This window comes from Gadus chalcogrammus, chromosome 14 (assembly GCF_026213295.1).
Source record: "Gadus chalcogrammus isolate NIFS_2021 chromosome 14, NIFS_Gcha_1.0, whole genome shotgun sequence".
Lineage (NCBI taxonomy): Eukaryota > Metazoa > Chordata > Actinopteri > Gadiformes > Gadidae > Gadus > Gadus chalcogrammus.
Genome location: NC_079425.1, coordinates 7407215 through 7419309, shown reverse-complemented (window position 1 = coordinate 7419309; position 12095 = coordinate 7407215). Strand labels below are relative to the sequence as shown.

Genomic DNA, 12095 nt, shown 5'->3' with positions numbered 1-12095 from the left:
TCGGCTCCAACGCAGCTATCCATGCTAAACGATGGCATAATCTCACGTCACCATGTGCTCGACAAAACTCATTAGCATAGCAGCTGCACGAGGCACTGCAGCTAATTAGTGCCATTGTTATACACTCCCACACACACACACACACACACACACACACACACACACACACACACACACACACACACACACACACACACACACACACACACACACACACACACACACAACACACACACACACACACACACACACACACACACACACTGTACTATTTATGCGTTTTGTTCCTGGGCAGATAGTGACAAACTGTGAAATTGAACTTTTTTCCTCTGTTAATCCAATTCTGTGTGTGAACACTGTATTTGTAGTGGTTGTTGTTGTCCTTTCATTGTATAGCCATATATTTCATATTTCTGCATCAGCATTGCTCTAGTATTGCATCTAAATAGGTTGTTTCATCATTGGCCCCTCATTTCTATATATACCAACAGTTTACAACCAACTTAACGTGTGTGTGTGTGTGTGTGTGTGTGTGTGTGTGTGTGTGTGTGTGTGTGTGTGTGTGTGTGTGTGTGTGTGTGTGTGTGTGTGTGTGTGTGTGTGTGTGTGTGTGTGTGTGTGTGTGTGTACGTGCAGGTAAGGTCCGCTGGCAGGACTTTGACCAGGACCTGTATGTGGGGGCCACGGTGGTGCGGCCAGGCCAGGACCCCTACGCCAGGAACAAGTTCAACCAGCTGGAGAGCGACAAGCTCCGCATGGACCGGGCCGTACCGGACACCCGGCACGACAAGTCAGTCATCCACCCCCAAAGTGTGGTTTTCAGTTTGGTTTCCCGGAGGACGAATTCAATTGTCTGTTCCATGTGTTAAAACTGTGAGGACGGCGGGTTGGAGCCTTTGCGTTTGATGTTGATGAGGAACTGGAATGGCTTGAGGGGTGGAAAGTGCCTCAAGAGTCAAGACAAATGTAAAGCGGCTTCAGGGATGTCTGACTCTTCACAGTTTGAAAACTAACCATTTTTGTAAATTCCTTTTTCTATAGTCATGGCAAACTGTTGAACTGTGTAGACGTTCAAATATATTTTAGTCAGATGTTTCTTATGTTTTCCTATGGATTTTCCCTGTTGATACCAATCTCCTGGATCAAGTGACTCCATGGACCCGGCCTTTTGGCGGGATATTTAACACTTAAGAGAACTACACACACGTTATTACCAACTCTAGTACAAACTAACATAAGAGGTCAAGCACGACCTGGGTTGGGTCTAAATGTTAAGCAGGGTTTTGGGCAAACTGTTAAAGAACATTAGTTTAGAGCAAATTAGATGAACTCTGTCTATTAGGAGCTGGTATATATAAAGAGAGAGCCTAAATGTGCAGATAAATGTTGGCTCTCAGGGGGGAAAAAAAGCCTTTGGCGCAAATCAAAGTTTCATTAAAGAAAATATATAATGAACTTTGACCTTGCTTTGAAACTTTGTTCTTCTTATTGGCTTTCCCGGGATATTATGCTGCCAATAGCATAGCCCCATCTCATCTCACAATTGAAAATCAATGGATTCGGACATGGTTTGTCATTGATGCAATAGTCCTCTAGTAATAAAATACATTATCACAAGTTGGTCTTTACAAGGCTAGTGCCTACTTCCTCACTTCCCTTCTGATATTGATACAGCACCAATGTTGTATTGACGGTAGCCTTGTTGAACAGAGTAGGCTCTTAGTAAACACTGGGTGTGTGTGTGTGTGTGTGTGTGTGTGTGTGTGTGTGTGTGTGTGTGTGTGTGTGTGTGTGTGTGTGTGTGTGGTGTGTGTGTGTGTGTGTGTGTGTGTGTGTGTGTGTGTGTGTGTGTGTGTGTGTCTGACATTATGTGGAGACCATGACACTATGTCGAGACCATATATTCGATAAAACCACTTGAGACGAGTGCTTTTATCGAATCACTATTTTCTCCTAGTCTATCCTTTCCTTGCGTCATCGCACAATGACAGCGCTCTTTTCTTCAATTGCCTTTTTGCCTGGTCATCTTCCAATCTACCCACGCTCCCCATTGTCCAGGATGTACCGACTCCTGTTGGCTGCGTTCATGTAAACCCTGGAATCTATAACTTTATGCATCTCACGTTTCTGAGTCTTGAGCGTGTGTGCGTGCCTGCACGTCTCCATGTCCTGTGGGTCTGGCGTTGCTAGTTGACTTTACTTTCCTAGAGGTTTATCACAGTCTCCGAGATGATCGTTGCATCATTCTTCGCCCCATTTGCCGTCTCTTAAAAGTGTGTGTGTTTCTCCGTAGCTGTAAGCACAGCAAGTGGAAGTCGGAGCTGCCGGCGTCCAGTGTGGTCATCACCTTCCACAACGAGGCTCGCTCCGCCCTGCTGCGGACCATCGTCAGGTAGGCCCCCCCCCCCCCCCCCCCCCCCCCCCACCAACACATCCCCCCCGCCCTCCTCCACGCACCCTGTCGGACCTCCACGTTGACCCCTCTGTCTCTGCTCGTTTTCCTGGTGGGGGGGTGGATGACCGACCTGGCTCCCTCCACAGCGTGCTGAAGAAGAGCCCCGTCCACTTGGTGAAGGAGATCATCCTGGTGGATGATTACAGTGACAACCGTGAGTGGTGCAATGGACCTTGGAGAGAGATGGACAAAAAACACATCGGCTCGTAATAGACGCGGAGGCTGTTGCTATGGTGTAACGTGTGTGTGTGTGTGTGTGTGTGTGTGTGTGTGTGTGTGTGCTATCCAGCTGAGGACGGAGCGCTGCTGGGGAAGATGGAGAAGGTGCGCGTGTTGAGAAATGACCGCAGGGAAGGTAGGACTGAAACTGATGCTTTGTTCACTTTATTACACACACACACACACTCACACTCACACTCACACTCACACACCACACACACACACACACACACACACACACACACACACACACACACACACACACACACACACACACACACACACACACACACACACACTCACTATCTCTCTTGTTTTTGTCCACGCGTGTTTTTTGGAATCCTGTTGCCATAGTGATGCTCAGGATAGCAGTCTGTGTGCGGCTGAGCGATGGGAGGGGGTTAACGGTGTCTGTCGGGGGGGGCTCCCAGGTCTGATGCGTTCCCGGGTGCGAGGAGCGGACGCGGCCACCGCCTCAGTGCTCACCTTCCTGGACTCCCACTGTGAATGCAACGACCACTGGCTCGAGCCCCTGCTGGAGAGGGTGGCTGAGGTACGCACGTACGCACGATGGTGTATGCAGCACTGTTGAATTCCTTGCAGCACGCACGCACGTACCTGCGTACGCACGATTGTGTTTGCAGCACTGTCAAATTCCTTGCAACACACTCACTCACTTATGCACGCACACACAACTAATGGAGCAAAGATGGAAATGACATAATACAGATGGATGAGCAGATTGCAGACCTGTAATAAAGTACGGGACATTGTTGCCATGATCGAGGGGAATGCGGCCCTGCTCCAGGTGATGCTCTGCTCTAGTAATGACCCACACACATGCTCACACGCACACTCGCTAACGCACACGCGCTCATGCACATGCACCCAAACATGCAATAAAATCCCCTGAGACGATCCTCAGGGATTTCAACAATGCACCGTTTAGGGCAGCCTTGCCATATATGGATTTCATGTATCATGTTATGCTTTCAGAGTGCTTCACACTGTCTTAAGAAGTGTTTCCACATGTGTTCCTGGGGTCTTTTTTATGCATGGGCCTTGTGAGCAGAAACCACAGCACACTGCTGCAATCAGAGCAGCTTGGAAAGCCTGTGTGTGTGTGTGTGTGTGTGTGTGTGTGTGTGTGTGTGTGTGTGTGTGTGTGTGTGTGTGTGTGTGTGTGTGTGTGTGTGTGTGTGTGTGTGTGTGTGTGTGTGTGTGTGTGTGTGTGTGTGTCTATCTGTGGAATGCAGTGTCTAGAGCACAGCCATCAACGGACCATTCCTTCGTCTATGCCAAGACCAAAACGCCTGTCACTCGTTTCTTTTCACATACAAAATACCAAAGAAATACGGTGATGATGTCAACATAATCTTGAGGCTGTCCTTTCAAGTAGATCTAGCTCTTCTTCCTCAAATCCAACTCCAGAATGCTATATGTATCTTGTGCCTGAGGCTTAGTGTTAGAATCTGTTATCTTTACTAGTATGGACGGCCCAGCAAAACATTTATTAAAAATAAAACGCTTCTTGGTAAACATCTGCAAATGCTCAGTCTACCTCCAATCTTGTCAGCGATCCTCGAAAAACTACAAAAGTACCTTTTGGAGGCTTTGCCGGTCTCACACAAGGCCTCTTTGTTCCACGCAACAAAGGCGGCTCCCACCCTGACCGAAGGGTGCGTCTGCTTCATGATGCCAGCTCATGCATATTGTGCAACTCTTGAAATCCCTTGCAGTCCCCTCTTTTTAATCAGCTGAAGTGGAAGCTGTGCAAGTTCAATGCGTTTTTAAATTTACAAGTGACTTTGTAATAAGCAGTTAAAGCGGGATGGTCTAATCTTCTATGTTTAACGTCAACAATCTCGGGCACTGATACAGTTTGGCCCGGTTGTTTTGAGACGGGGCTCAGTTTGGGTCAGATCCAAGGATGGGGATGTGTGATTAGTAGTCATAATGTTTTAACAAGTTTGGCTCACACGAGGTACAGGAATGTGACTCCCAGTGTGTCTAAAAGCCCATGCTGTTCCCTCTCCCTCATGCTCCCTCATATCTTTGACTATCTTCTCTCGTTTCGACCCGTTCAGGACAAGACGAGGGTGGTGTCGCCCATCATCGATGTCATCAACATGGACAACTTTCAGTACGTGGGAGCCTCGGCCGATCTGAAAGGAGGTAAGGAACCCTGGTGTATATTCCTTAAGCATGGGCAAGCGTGCACACATGATTTACCAGATATCAAGATACAAACGAACCAATGCACACGTCCAGTACTTCAGTTTGGAGAAAGGTGTGCAGCAGTAACTGGGCGTTTGTGTTGCATGCTACTTTTTGGATCATTTTTCAGAGAATTGAGTTTGTAAAGACTCGATTGGAGATGTTTAGTGCTGTAGTGTTCGTGACTTACTGCTGGTTCTGCAGGATTTGACTGGAACCTGGTGTTCAAGTGGGACTACATGACCCCGGAGCAGAGGAGAGCCAGACAAAGCAACCCCATTGCCCCCATCAAGTAGGACTCGCTCACTCACTTATCCAGTCCACTCTCCCAATCACTTGTATGCTACTCCCTCACTCACTCACACACAGTCCACTCACACAATCACTGATATGCAACTCCCTTACTCACTCACAAATTCCACTCACCCAATCCCGTGCATGCTACTCCCTCGCTCCGTCACACAGTCCACTCCCCCAATCACGTCGTATACTGTATGCCACTCACTCACTCACTCACTCACTCACTCACTCACTCACTCACTCACTCACTCACTCACTCACTCACTCACTCACTCACTCACTCACTCACTCACTCACTCACTCACTCACTCACTCACTCACTCACTCACTCACTCACTCACTCATTCACTGCCTTACTGACACACGCCACAACCCATGCTCCCCCCCCCACACTCCCTCACTCCTAGCATCATGCGCCCTTGCCCACGATTCCCCTGCACTTGCTCCTAAAACTTCTAACAATACCCGGTTCTCCCTCCTCATTCGTGTTCTCCGTCTTCTGCCCCCCACCAGGACGCCGATGATCGCGGGCGGGCTGTTTGTGATGGATAAGGACTATTTTGAGCTGCTGGGGAAGTATGACATGATGATGGACGTTTGGGGCGGAGAAAACCTGGGTGAGTGGTGTGCTGGCGGCGGGATACATCTGCTGAACATCCCTTTAACGACGGGTTACCAACCGCGACGTATGCAGACTCTGAAGTCTACGGTGCAGACGTGTGGAGACATGGGAGTGTGCTTCCGTGTGGCTCAGTGGTGATGTTAGACCCTATGTTGTCGGGCTGAAACCCTCAATGTTTCTAATCCCAGCCACGTCTGAAAATGTCCAGTCGTTTTTCACTTTTATTCAGGCTTCATCCCAGCTGTTTGGGGAGGCTGATGGGCTCAATGTAAGCACCGTCTGGAAGGAGACAAAGGATCAATCTACAGATTCTCCCCATGGATATACAAGATGTATTGCCCTATCAAGCCCATGTCTTCCGTGTCCCACTTTCCCTTCGCTAGTAGCCCTACGTAATAATGCGGTGCAGATGTAACGAAAAGTACATCTTATATTTGGGCTTAGCCTCTTTTAAAGGTCATATCCTAGAAGCGCCCCTGGCTTGGGCTCCACAGTCGCTCAGCAATGTCTGCACTTGATCCACTCTCCTCCACACACACGCACACGCACACGCACACGCACACGCACACTATCACCGGACTCTCCTACCCAGAGTCTTGCGATAGCAGCAGGGATTTGATCCCCTCTCCTTCACCACTGAGCCTACCGATGGAAGCAGGAACTTGATCCCTTGTCCACCCCAGAGTCTAGCGATATCAGCAGGGACTAGATCCCCTCTGCTCCATTGCTGGGCCTAGCGATGGAGGCAGGGACGTGATCCCTTGCCCACCCCAGAGTCCAGCGATGGAAGCAGGGTCTTGATCCCTTGCCCACCCCAGAGTCCAGTAATGGAAGCAGGGTCTTGATCCCTTGTCCACCCCAGAGTCTAGCGATATCAGCAGGGACTTGATCCCCTCTGCTCCATTGCTGGGCCTAGCGATGGAGGCAGGGACGTGATCCCTTGCCCACCCCAGAGTCCATCGATGGAAGCAGGGTCTTGATCCCTTGCCCACCCCAGAGTCCAGTAATGGAAGCAGGGTCTTGATCCCTTTCCCACCCCAGAGTCTAGCAATAGCATTAGAGAACTGATCCCCTCCCCTCCACCCCAGAATCTAGCGATTGCAGCAGGGTGCGTCATCTGCATCTGCAGTGCTCTCCCAACAAGACCTTCTCACGAAGATGTCTGGATCAATATTAATGCACAGGAATAACTATTATTCAACCATGGGAGCAATTGTTAGAATCCGTTGACCAAATGTGCACTGAATCAATTATAGTATCGGTATCTCATTTATTTGTTCACATGTTTTGTTTTGCAGAACTATGATCCTCCCGTCTAGACAACAGACTTTTACATGACTATAGGATTTATTAGGATAATTTATCTCTTGCCCATCGCCTGACCAAGAAAGCAGAATCAAAGGGAAACGCGTGACGACACAGACCGGATTTCACAGACGTTAAAACAAATCCAGCATAATGATATACATGTAGTGAATTAAAATACACCAGCCTTAACGACCGAACTTGTTACTCGCAGCAGCTTGGGTTAAGGAACCTGTGTTTGGTGCTAAATGAACGTTTAACCACAGCTGAGAAGGGGCACTAGGTGCAGCCGCGGCTGTCATCGTCCACAGAGAATCCTGCAGCACGGTCAGACACAAATGAAGACACAGGGTCGGTGATGAAAACCCCAGTTTGAAAAGAGCGGAACCATAGTCCATCAAGGATTTAAATGGGCCGCTGTTTTTTGTGTCGAGTTAACAGCTGGCTTGTCATTTGTGCATCAGCACTCGTGGCAGGATGGATTGGTTTATTCTCTCGATGCTAGACGTAGGAAGTAATAGATCCTGTCCTTGAGGCATAGGGTCCAACATCAGACCCCCGCATATACAAACACTGACATTTCACAATGTTTGGCCGGTAAAATGAGTCAAGCAATAATGACACACGTGTGTGTGTGTGTGTGTGTGTGTGTGTGTGTGTGTGTGTGTGTGTGTGTGTGTGTTTGTGTCACTCCTAGCTACTCTGTGCCGTGTTTATTTATCTTTTAGAACCTTGGTCATGCAGAAATTGTTTGTAAATTGTAGTCAATTCGATTTTGATTGCCTGTATATCGGTGGATTTCGCAATTAAGTAAGTTTAAAATAACGGATGGTCTCCTTGTGTTGGTTTGGGCTCCAGAGATCTCGTTCCGAGTGTGGCAGTGCGGTGGCAGCCTGGAGATCATCCCCTGCAGTCGGGTGGGCCACGTCTTCAGGAAGCAGCACCCATACACCTTCCCCGGGGGCAGCGGGACGGTGTTCGCCAGGTAACACACGCACACGCACACGCACACGCACACGCACATGCGCACAAACACGCGCATGTGCACACACGTGCACACGCATGTACGTGTGCACACACGCGCGCACAGACAGAAACACCCACAAACAGACAGACAGACAGATACGCTCAAACAAAAGATTAGATTTGTGTTAAAGATTTTCTGTACACAAGTTCCATGGCAACATTCAGAAATATTACTAAATATGGTAATGTGTGAGGTTGGATGTTGTTTGAACGTGACACATTTCAAACCTCTACTTCTGTCTACAGCATTTTCCAGTGTTTACTCTGGCTAACAGTGACTAGTATAGTGAGCTGTTTTGGAAGTTTCCATTCGGCCTTTTTGTATGATTCAAGTTTTCAATTATGTGACACATTATAATGTGGGACACTGCCATCAACAGGAGTAGACATTAACATTGTGGTTTTTGGTCCCTGCACTTAAACAACACAGATTATGTTTGACTCAAATGAAATGCAATAATCAACGCACAACTCACCAACTTCAGCCATTCGTCCTCTGACCGGGGTGTGCTCCCCCTTGTGGTCAAATGCATGTATTACATGTGTTTGCAACGTCTAAAAACATGGAGGTAATTATAGAACTAATGATCTTTTATACAGCTGTAATGTTGTAAGATGCCCACGGTTCCTCCTACACAAGATGTAAGGCTCCAAGCGTTCATTGGGTGGATTTCATAGCTCTCCGAAGCCCTCTTGGGTTCAACCAGCCCCTTCCTCTTTGTCGATGTAAGCGCATTGAGACACTCTTAGACACAGTTGTCTCCAGGCGTAAGGCACAGTTTGGGGATTATTGGCTGCTTATATAGATGTGTGAACATTGTGAGAGGAGAGTATTACTACAAGTCATTTCGGTGAATGGGTTACCATAGTAACTGGGTATTTCTGTCCTTCAAGCCCTTGCCAACGCGACAGACTGCTCTTCCCCACACCTGGCTGTGGACTTCCGCGTGGTTAGCTTGGGAATGACAATGGGGCGAAGCATGAATTGTGTGATTTCATGGGAGATCTCGTGCTGCCAGGCACGAGTGTGCCGACGTCCCATAACGTGAAAGATGTCCTACTGTGTGTGGCGATGTGTTCGTCCATACTTACCCTGTGTTGTTTGGTATCTGTGTCAGTCTTGCCTCTCTCTTGGAACATGGCATACAAAGAGACGGAAGGAGGGCGACGGGGGGAGCGGTCGGTTTAGTTTTCTAACAATCGCGCACAGAGGTTTTCTTTCTTCTCAAAGCGGGCAGCCTTGACTCCAACTATCCAGTTAAACAGTATTCTGTTGCAATGACTCACGTTGCAGACGTAAACATATCAGTTAACACACCTTCTTAACGCTCAATGACTCCTTTCTTACCTTCCTTCCTTCCTTCCTTCCTTCCTTCCTTCCTTCCTTCCTTCCTTCCTTCCTTCCTTCCTTCCCCCCTTCCACCCTCCCTCCCTCCCTCCCTTCCCTCCCCACTACCTGGCCTCCCCCCCCTCCTTCCTGCCCCATGTAGGAACACGAGGAGGGCTGCAGAGGTGTGGATGGACGAGTTCAAGAACTTCTACTACGCTGCCGTCCCGTCCGCCAGGAACGTGCCGTACGGCAAGTAAGTAGCCTCGCTTGAACACTCTGAAGACACAGAACACTGTTGTGTCCCGGGGGAGCGGAGAGCTCTGTTCCCTCATTGTTATAGGGGGGTTATTGTTAAAGAATGACGGATTGTTGGGGCGCCCCCGGTCCTGATCACAGCGAACCGGGTTTGATTCCTGCGTGTAGGCCTTTGCTGCATGTCCTCCCCTCTCTCCCATACCTTCCAGTCTATCTCACTCTCAACACACAAAATCTATCTCACTCTCACACCACCAAAAAATAAAATAGAAAGAATGACGTGTTGTTGATTCACGCATGGATGGAGAAGGAACAGGGGGCGGACGCCTTTCACTACACTTTCCCAGAGAGCCAGGGAGTTTTAATACTGGCTTCCCCACCTTTCGGCTTGTTTGACAGCCAAAATTCGGCCCCTGCCCACTCCAAAGTTTAGGCTCAACGACACTGGAGCAATAGGCATACATTATCTGACGCTTTATTTCTCTTTATGTAGAACATGATCTATATAAACGTTTATCTCGCTCGCATTCACACCCGCATTCACATCAGACGGTCGAGTTCGGCTGTGAATCGGCCACTCAAATTGAAGTGTGTTGTAAATGATCTCTATTATTGTCTCCCTTCAATTTCGCTCTCTCTCCGTCTCTCTGTTTTTGTTTCTCCCAGTATCCAGAGTCGCTTGGAGATGAAGAAGAGACTGTCCTGTAAACCATTCAAATGGTACCTGGAGAATGTCTACCCAGAACTACGGTGAGACCTGAATGCATTTAAATAGCTTCATTAACATGTTAGCGGGAGTTAAAACATCATTCATTACAGTCCAATATCTATCTGGAACATCAGTTAAAGTTAAAGAAATGTGTATGAAAAAGGGGTTATGTAGAATTCTAATAAATTAACAGAACTTATATGACAGGATGGGTTGGCCATATACAACTTTAAACTCATATTTATAGTCTGTAGAGCAGTGATTGATTTTGATTGTGTGTGTGTGTGTGTGTGTGTGTGTGTGTGTGTGTGTGTGTGTGTGTGTGTGTAGGGTGCCTGACCATCAGGATATTGCCTTTGGAGCCCTACAACAGGGTGGGAACTGCCTGGACACCCTCGGCCATTTTGCTGATGGGGTGGTGGGGGTCTATGAGTGCCACAATGCGGGAGGCAACCAGGTAGCTTACCACGGCAACACACACAGGTCAGCCAATCAGATCCCTGTTCCACGGCTCACCAGGGCGCTCACCGGCGGTGGAAGGGTATATAAAAGAGATTTAAAAGAGAAGAGGACGACTGGGCGATTATGTGACATATTACCAGGCCTGTACTAAAAAAACACTGCGTGGAGTACATTACTTTTAGCATTATAACAACCCTGGCAGCAGCTATTGAAGGACTGAAGGGGATTCTCGCACTGGGTCGAACCGAATTACAAACTGTTTGTTTTTAATGAAGCCACTCAAGCTGCCGCTGCTGCCTCCAAGTCTGCTCCGAATCCGGGAGCTCGGCCGTTTTATCCATCGCAATAACCGACGCCGCCGTGTCAATGTCCCGTCGGACCGGTTTCACTTCAGTGTGGTCGTCCGGCAATCCGGAGCAGCTTAAGTCCTTGGCTTCCTTCTGAAAAGAAAGTGTCGAGCACTACACCTTTTGGACAAAAGTGTGTGTGGTGTGTGGTGTGTGGTGTGTGAATGGCTAAGGGATCTGGATGAACCGCAGGGGGCGCTAGGAGTGGGCTTAGTGGCTGCACGAGCTGCTTTAGACGAACCGCTGACGAGAGATATTATGCAATGTTATGCAAGTGTATCCCCATTGGCGCACGTACCCAAGTACCTCTATTTCTCTCCCTGTAGGAGTGGGCCCTCACCAAGGATAAGTCTGTCAAACACATGGACCTCTGCCTGACCGTGGTGGACCGGACCGCTGGGTCCCTTATCAAGCTGCAGGGCTGCAGGGAAAACGACAGCAGACAGGTGAATAAACCCACTGAATAAACATGGGCAGTAAGCCAATATAGACGTGCACACACACACACGCTAACCCCATGCCCGCACCATTACTTATATCACCGATACAGCGTTTGTTCTTGGGAGTTTGTCCTTCTGCGGTCTCCTATTTTAAAACCAACCTGGTGCCCCTTTCTTTTTCTTCCTCCTCCTCCTCCTCCTCTTCCTCCTCTTCTTCGGGGGGGGTTCTCAGAAATGGGAGCAGATCGAGTCCAACTCCAAGTTGCGCCACGTGGGCAGCAACGTGTGCCTGGACAGCCGCTCGGCCCGCGCGGGGGGGCTCACCGTGGAGGTCTGCAGCCCCAGCCTCAACCAGCAGTGGAAGTTCACACTCAACCTGCAGTCGTAAACCCCACCCACCCCCACGCC

The 12095-nt window shown here is 48.7% G+C and overlaps 1 protein-coding gene across 2 annotated transcripts in view; it reads left to right on the top strand.

Moving 5' to 3' along the window:
- Positions 1–12095, top strand: part of galnt2 (UDP-N-acetyl-alpha-D-galactosamine:polypeptide N-acetylgalactosaminyltransferase 2) — a 30576-nt gene extending 18481 nt beyond the window's left edge. For both annotated transcript variants that reach the window (XM_056607593.1, XM_056607594.1), the window contains exons 3-16: positions 637–790; positions 2294–2392; positions 2542–2609; positions 2745–2810; positions 3106–3227; positions 4762–4849; positions 5096–5183; positions 5705–5808; positions 7977–8103; positions 9635–9727; positions 10396–10479; positions 10769–10895; positions 11574–11693; positions 11920–12095. In XM_056607593.1, the coding sequence (XP_056463568.1) occupies positions 637–790; positions 2294–2392; positions 2542–2609; positions 2745–2810; positions 3106–3227; positions 4762–4849; positions 5096–5183; positions 5705–5808; positions 7977–8103; positions 9635–9727; positions 10396–10479; positions 10769–10895; positions 11574–11693; positions 11920–12075 (1496 nt within the window). In that variant the 3' untranslated portion in view covers positions 12076–12095. The remainder of the gene's footprint in view (positions 1–636; positions 791–2293; positions 2393–2541; positions 2610–2744; positions 2811–3105; positions 3228–4761; positions 4850–5095; positions 5184–5704; positions 5809–7976; positions 8104–9634; positions 9728–10395; positions 10480–10768; positions 10896–11573; positions 11694–11919) is intronic.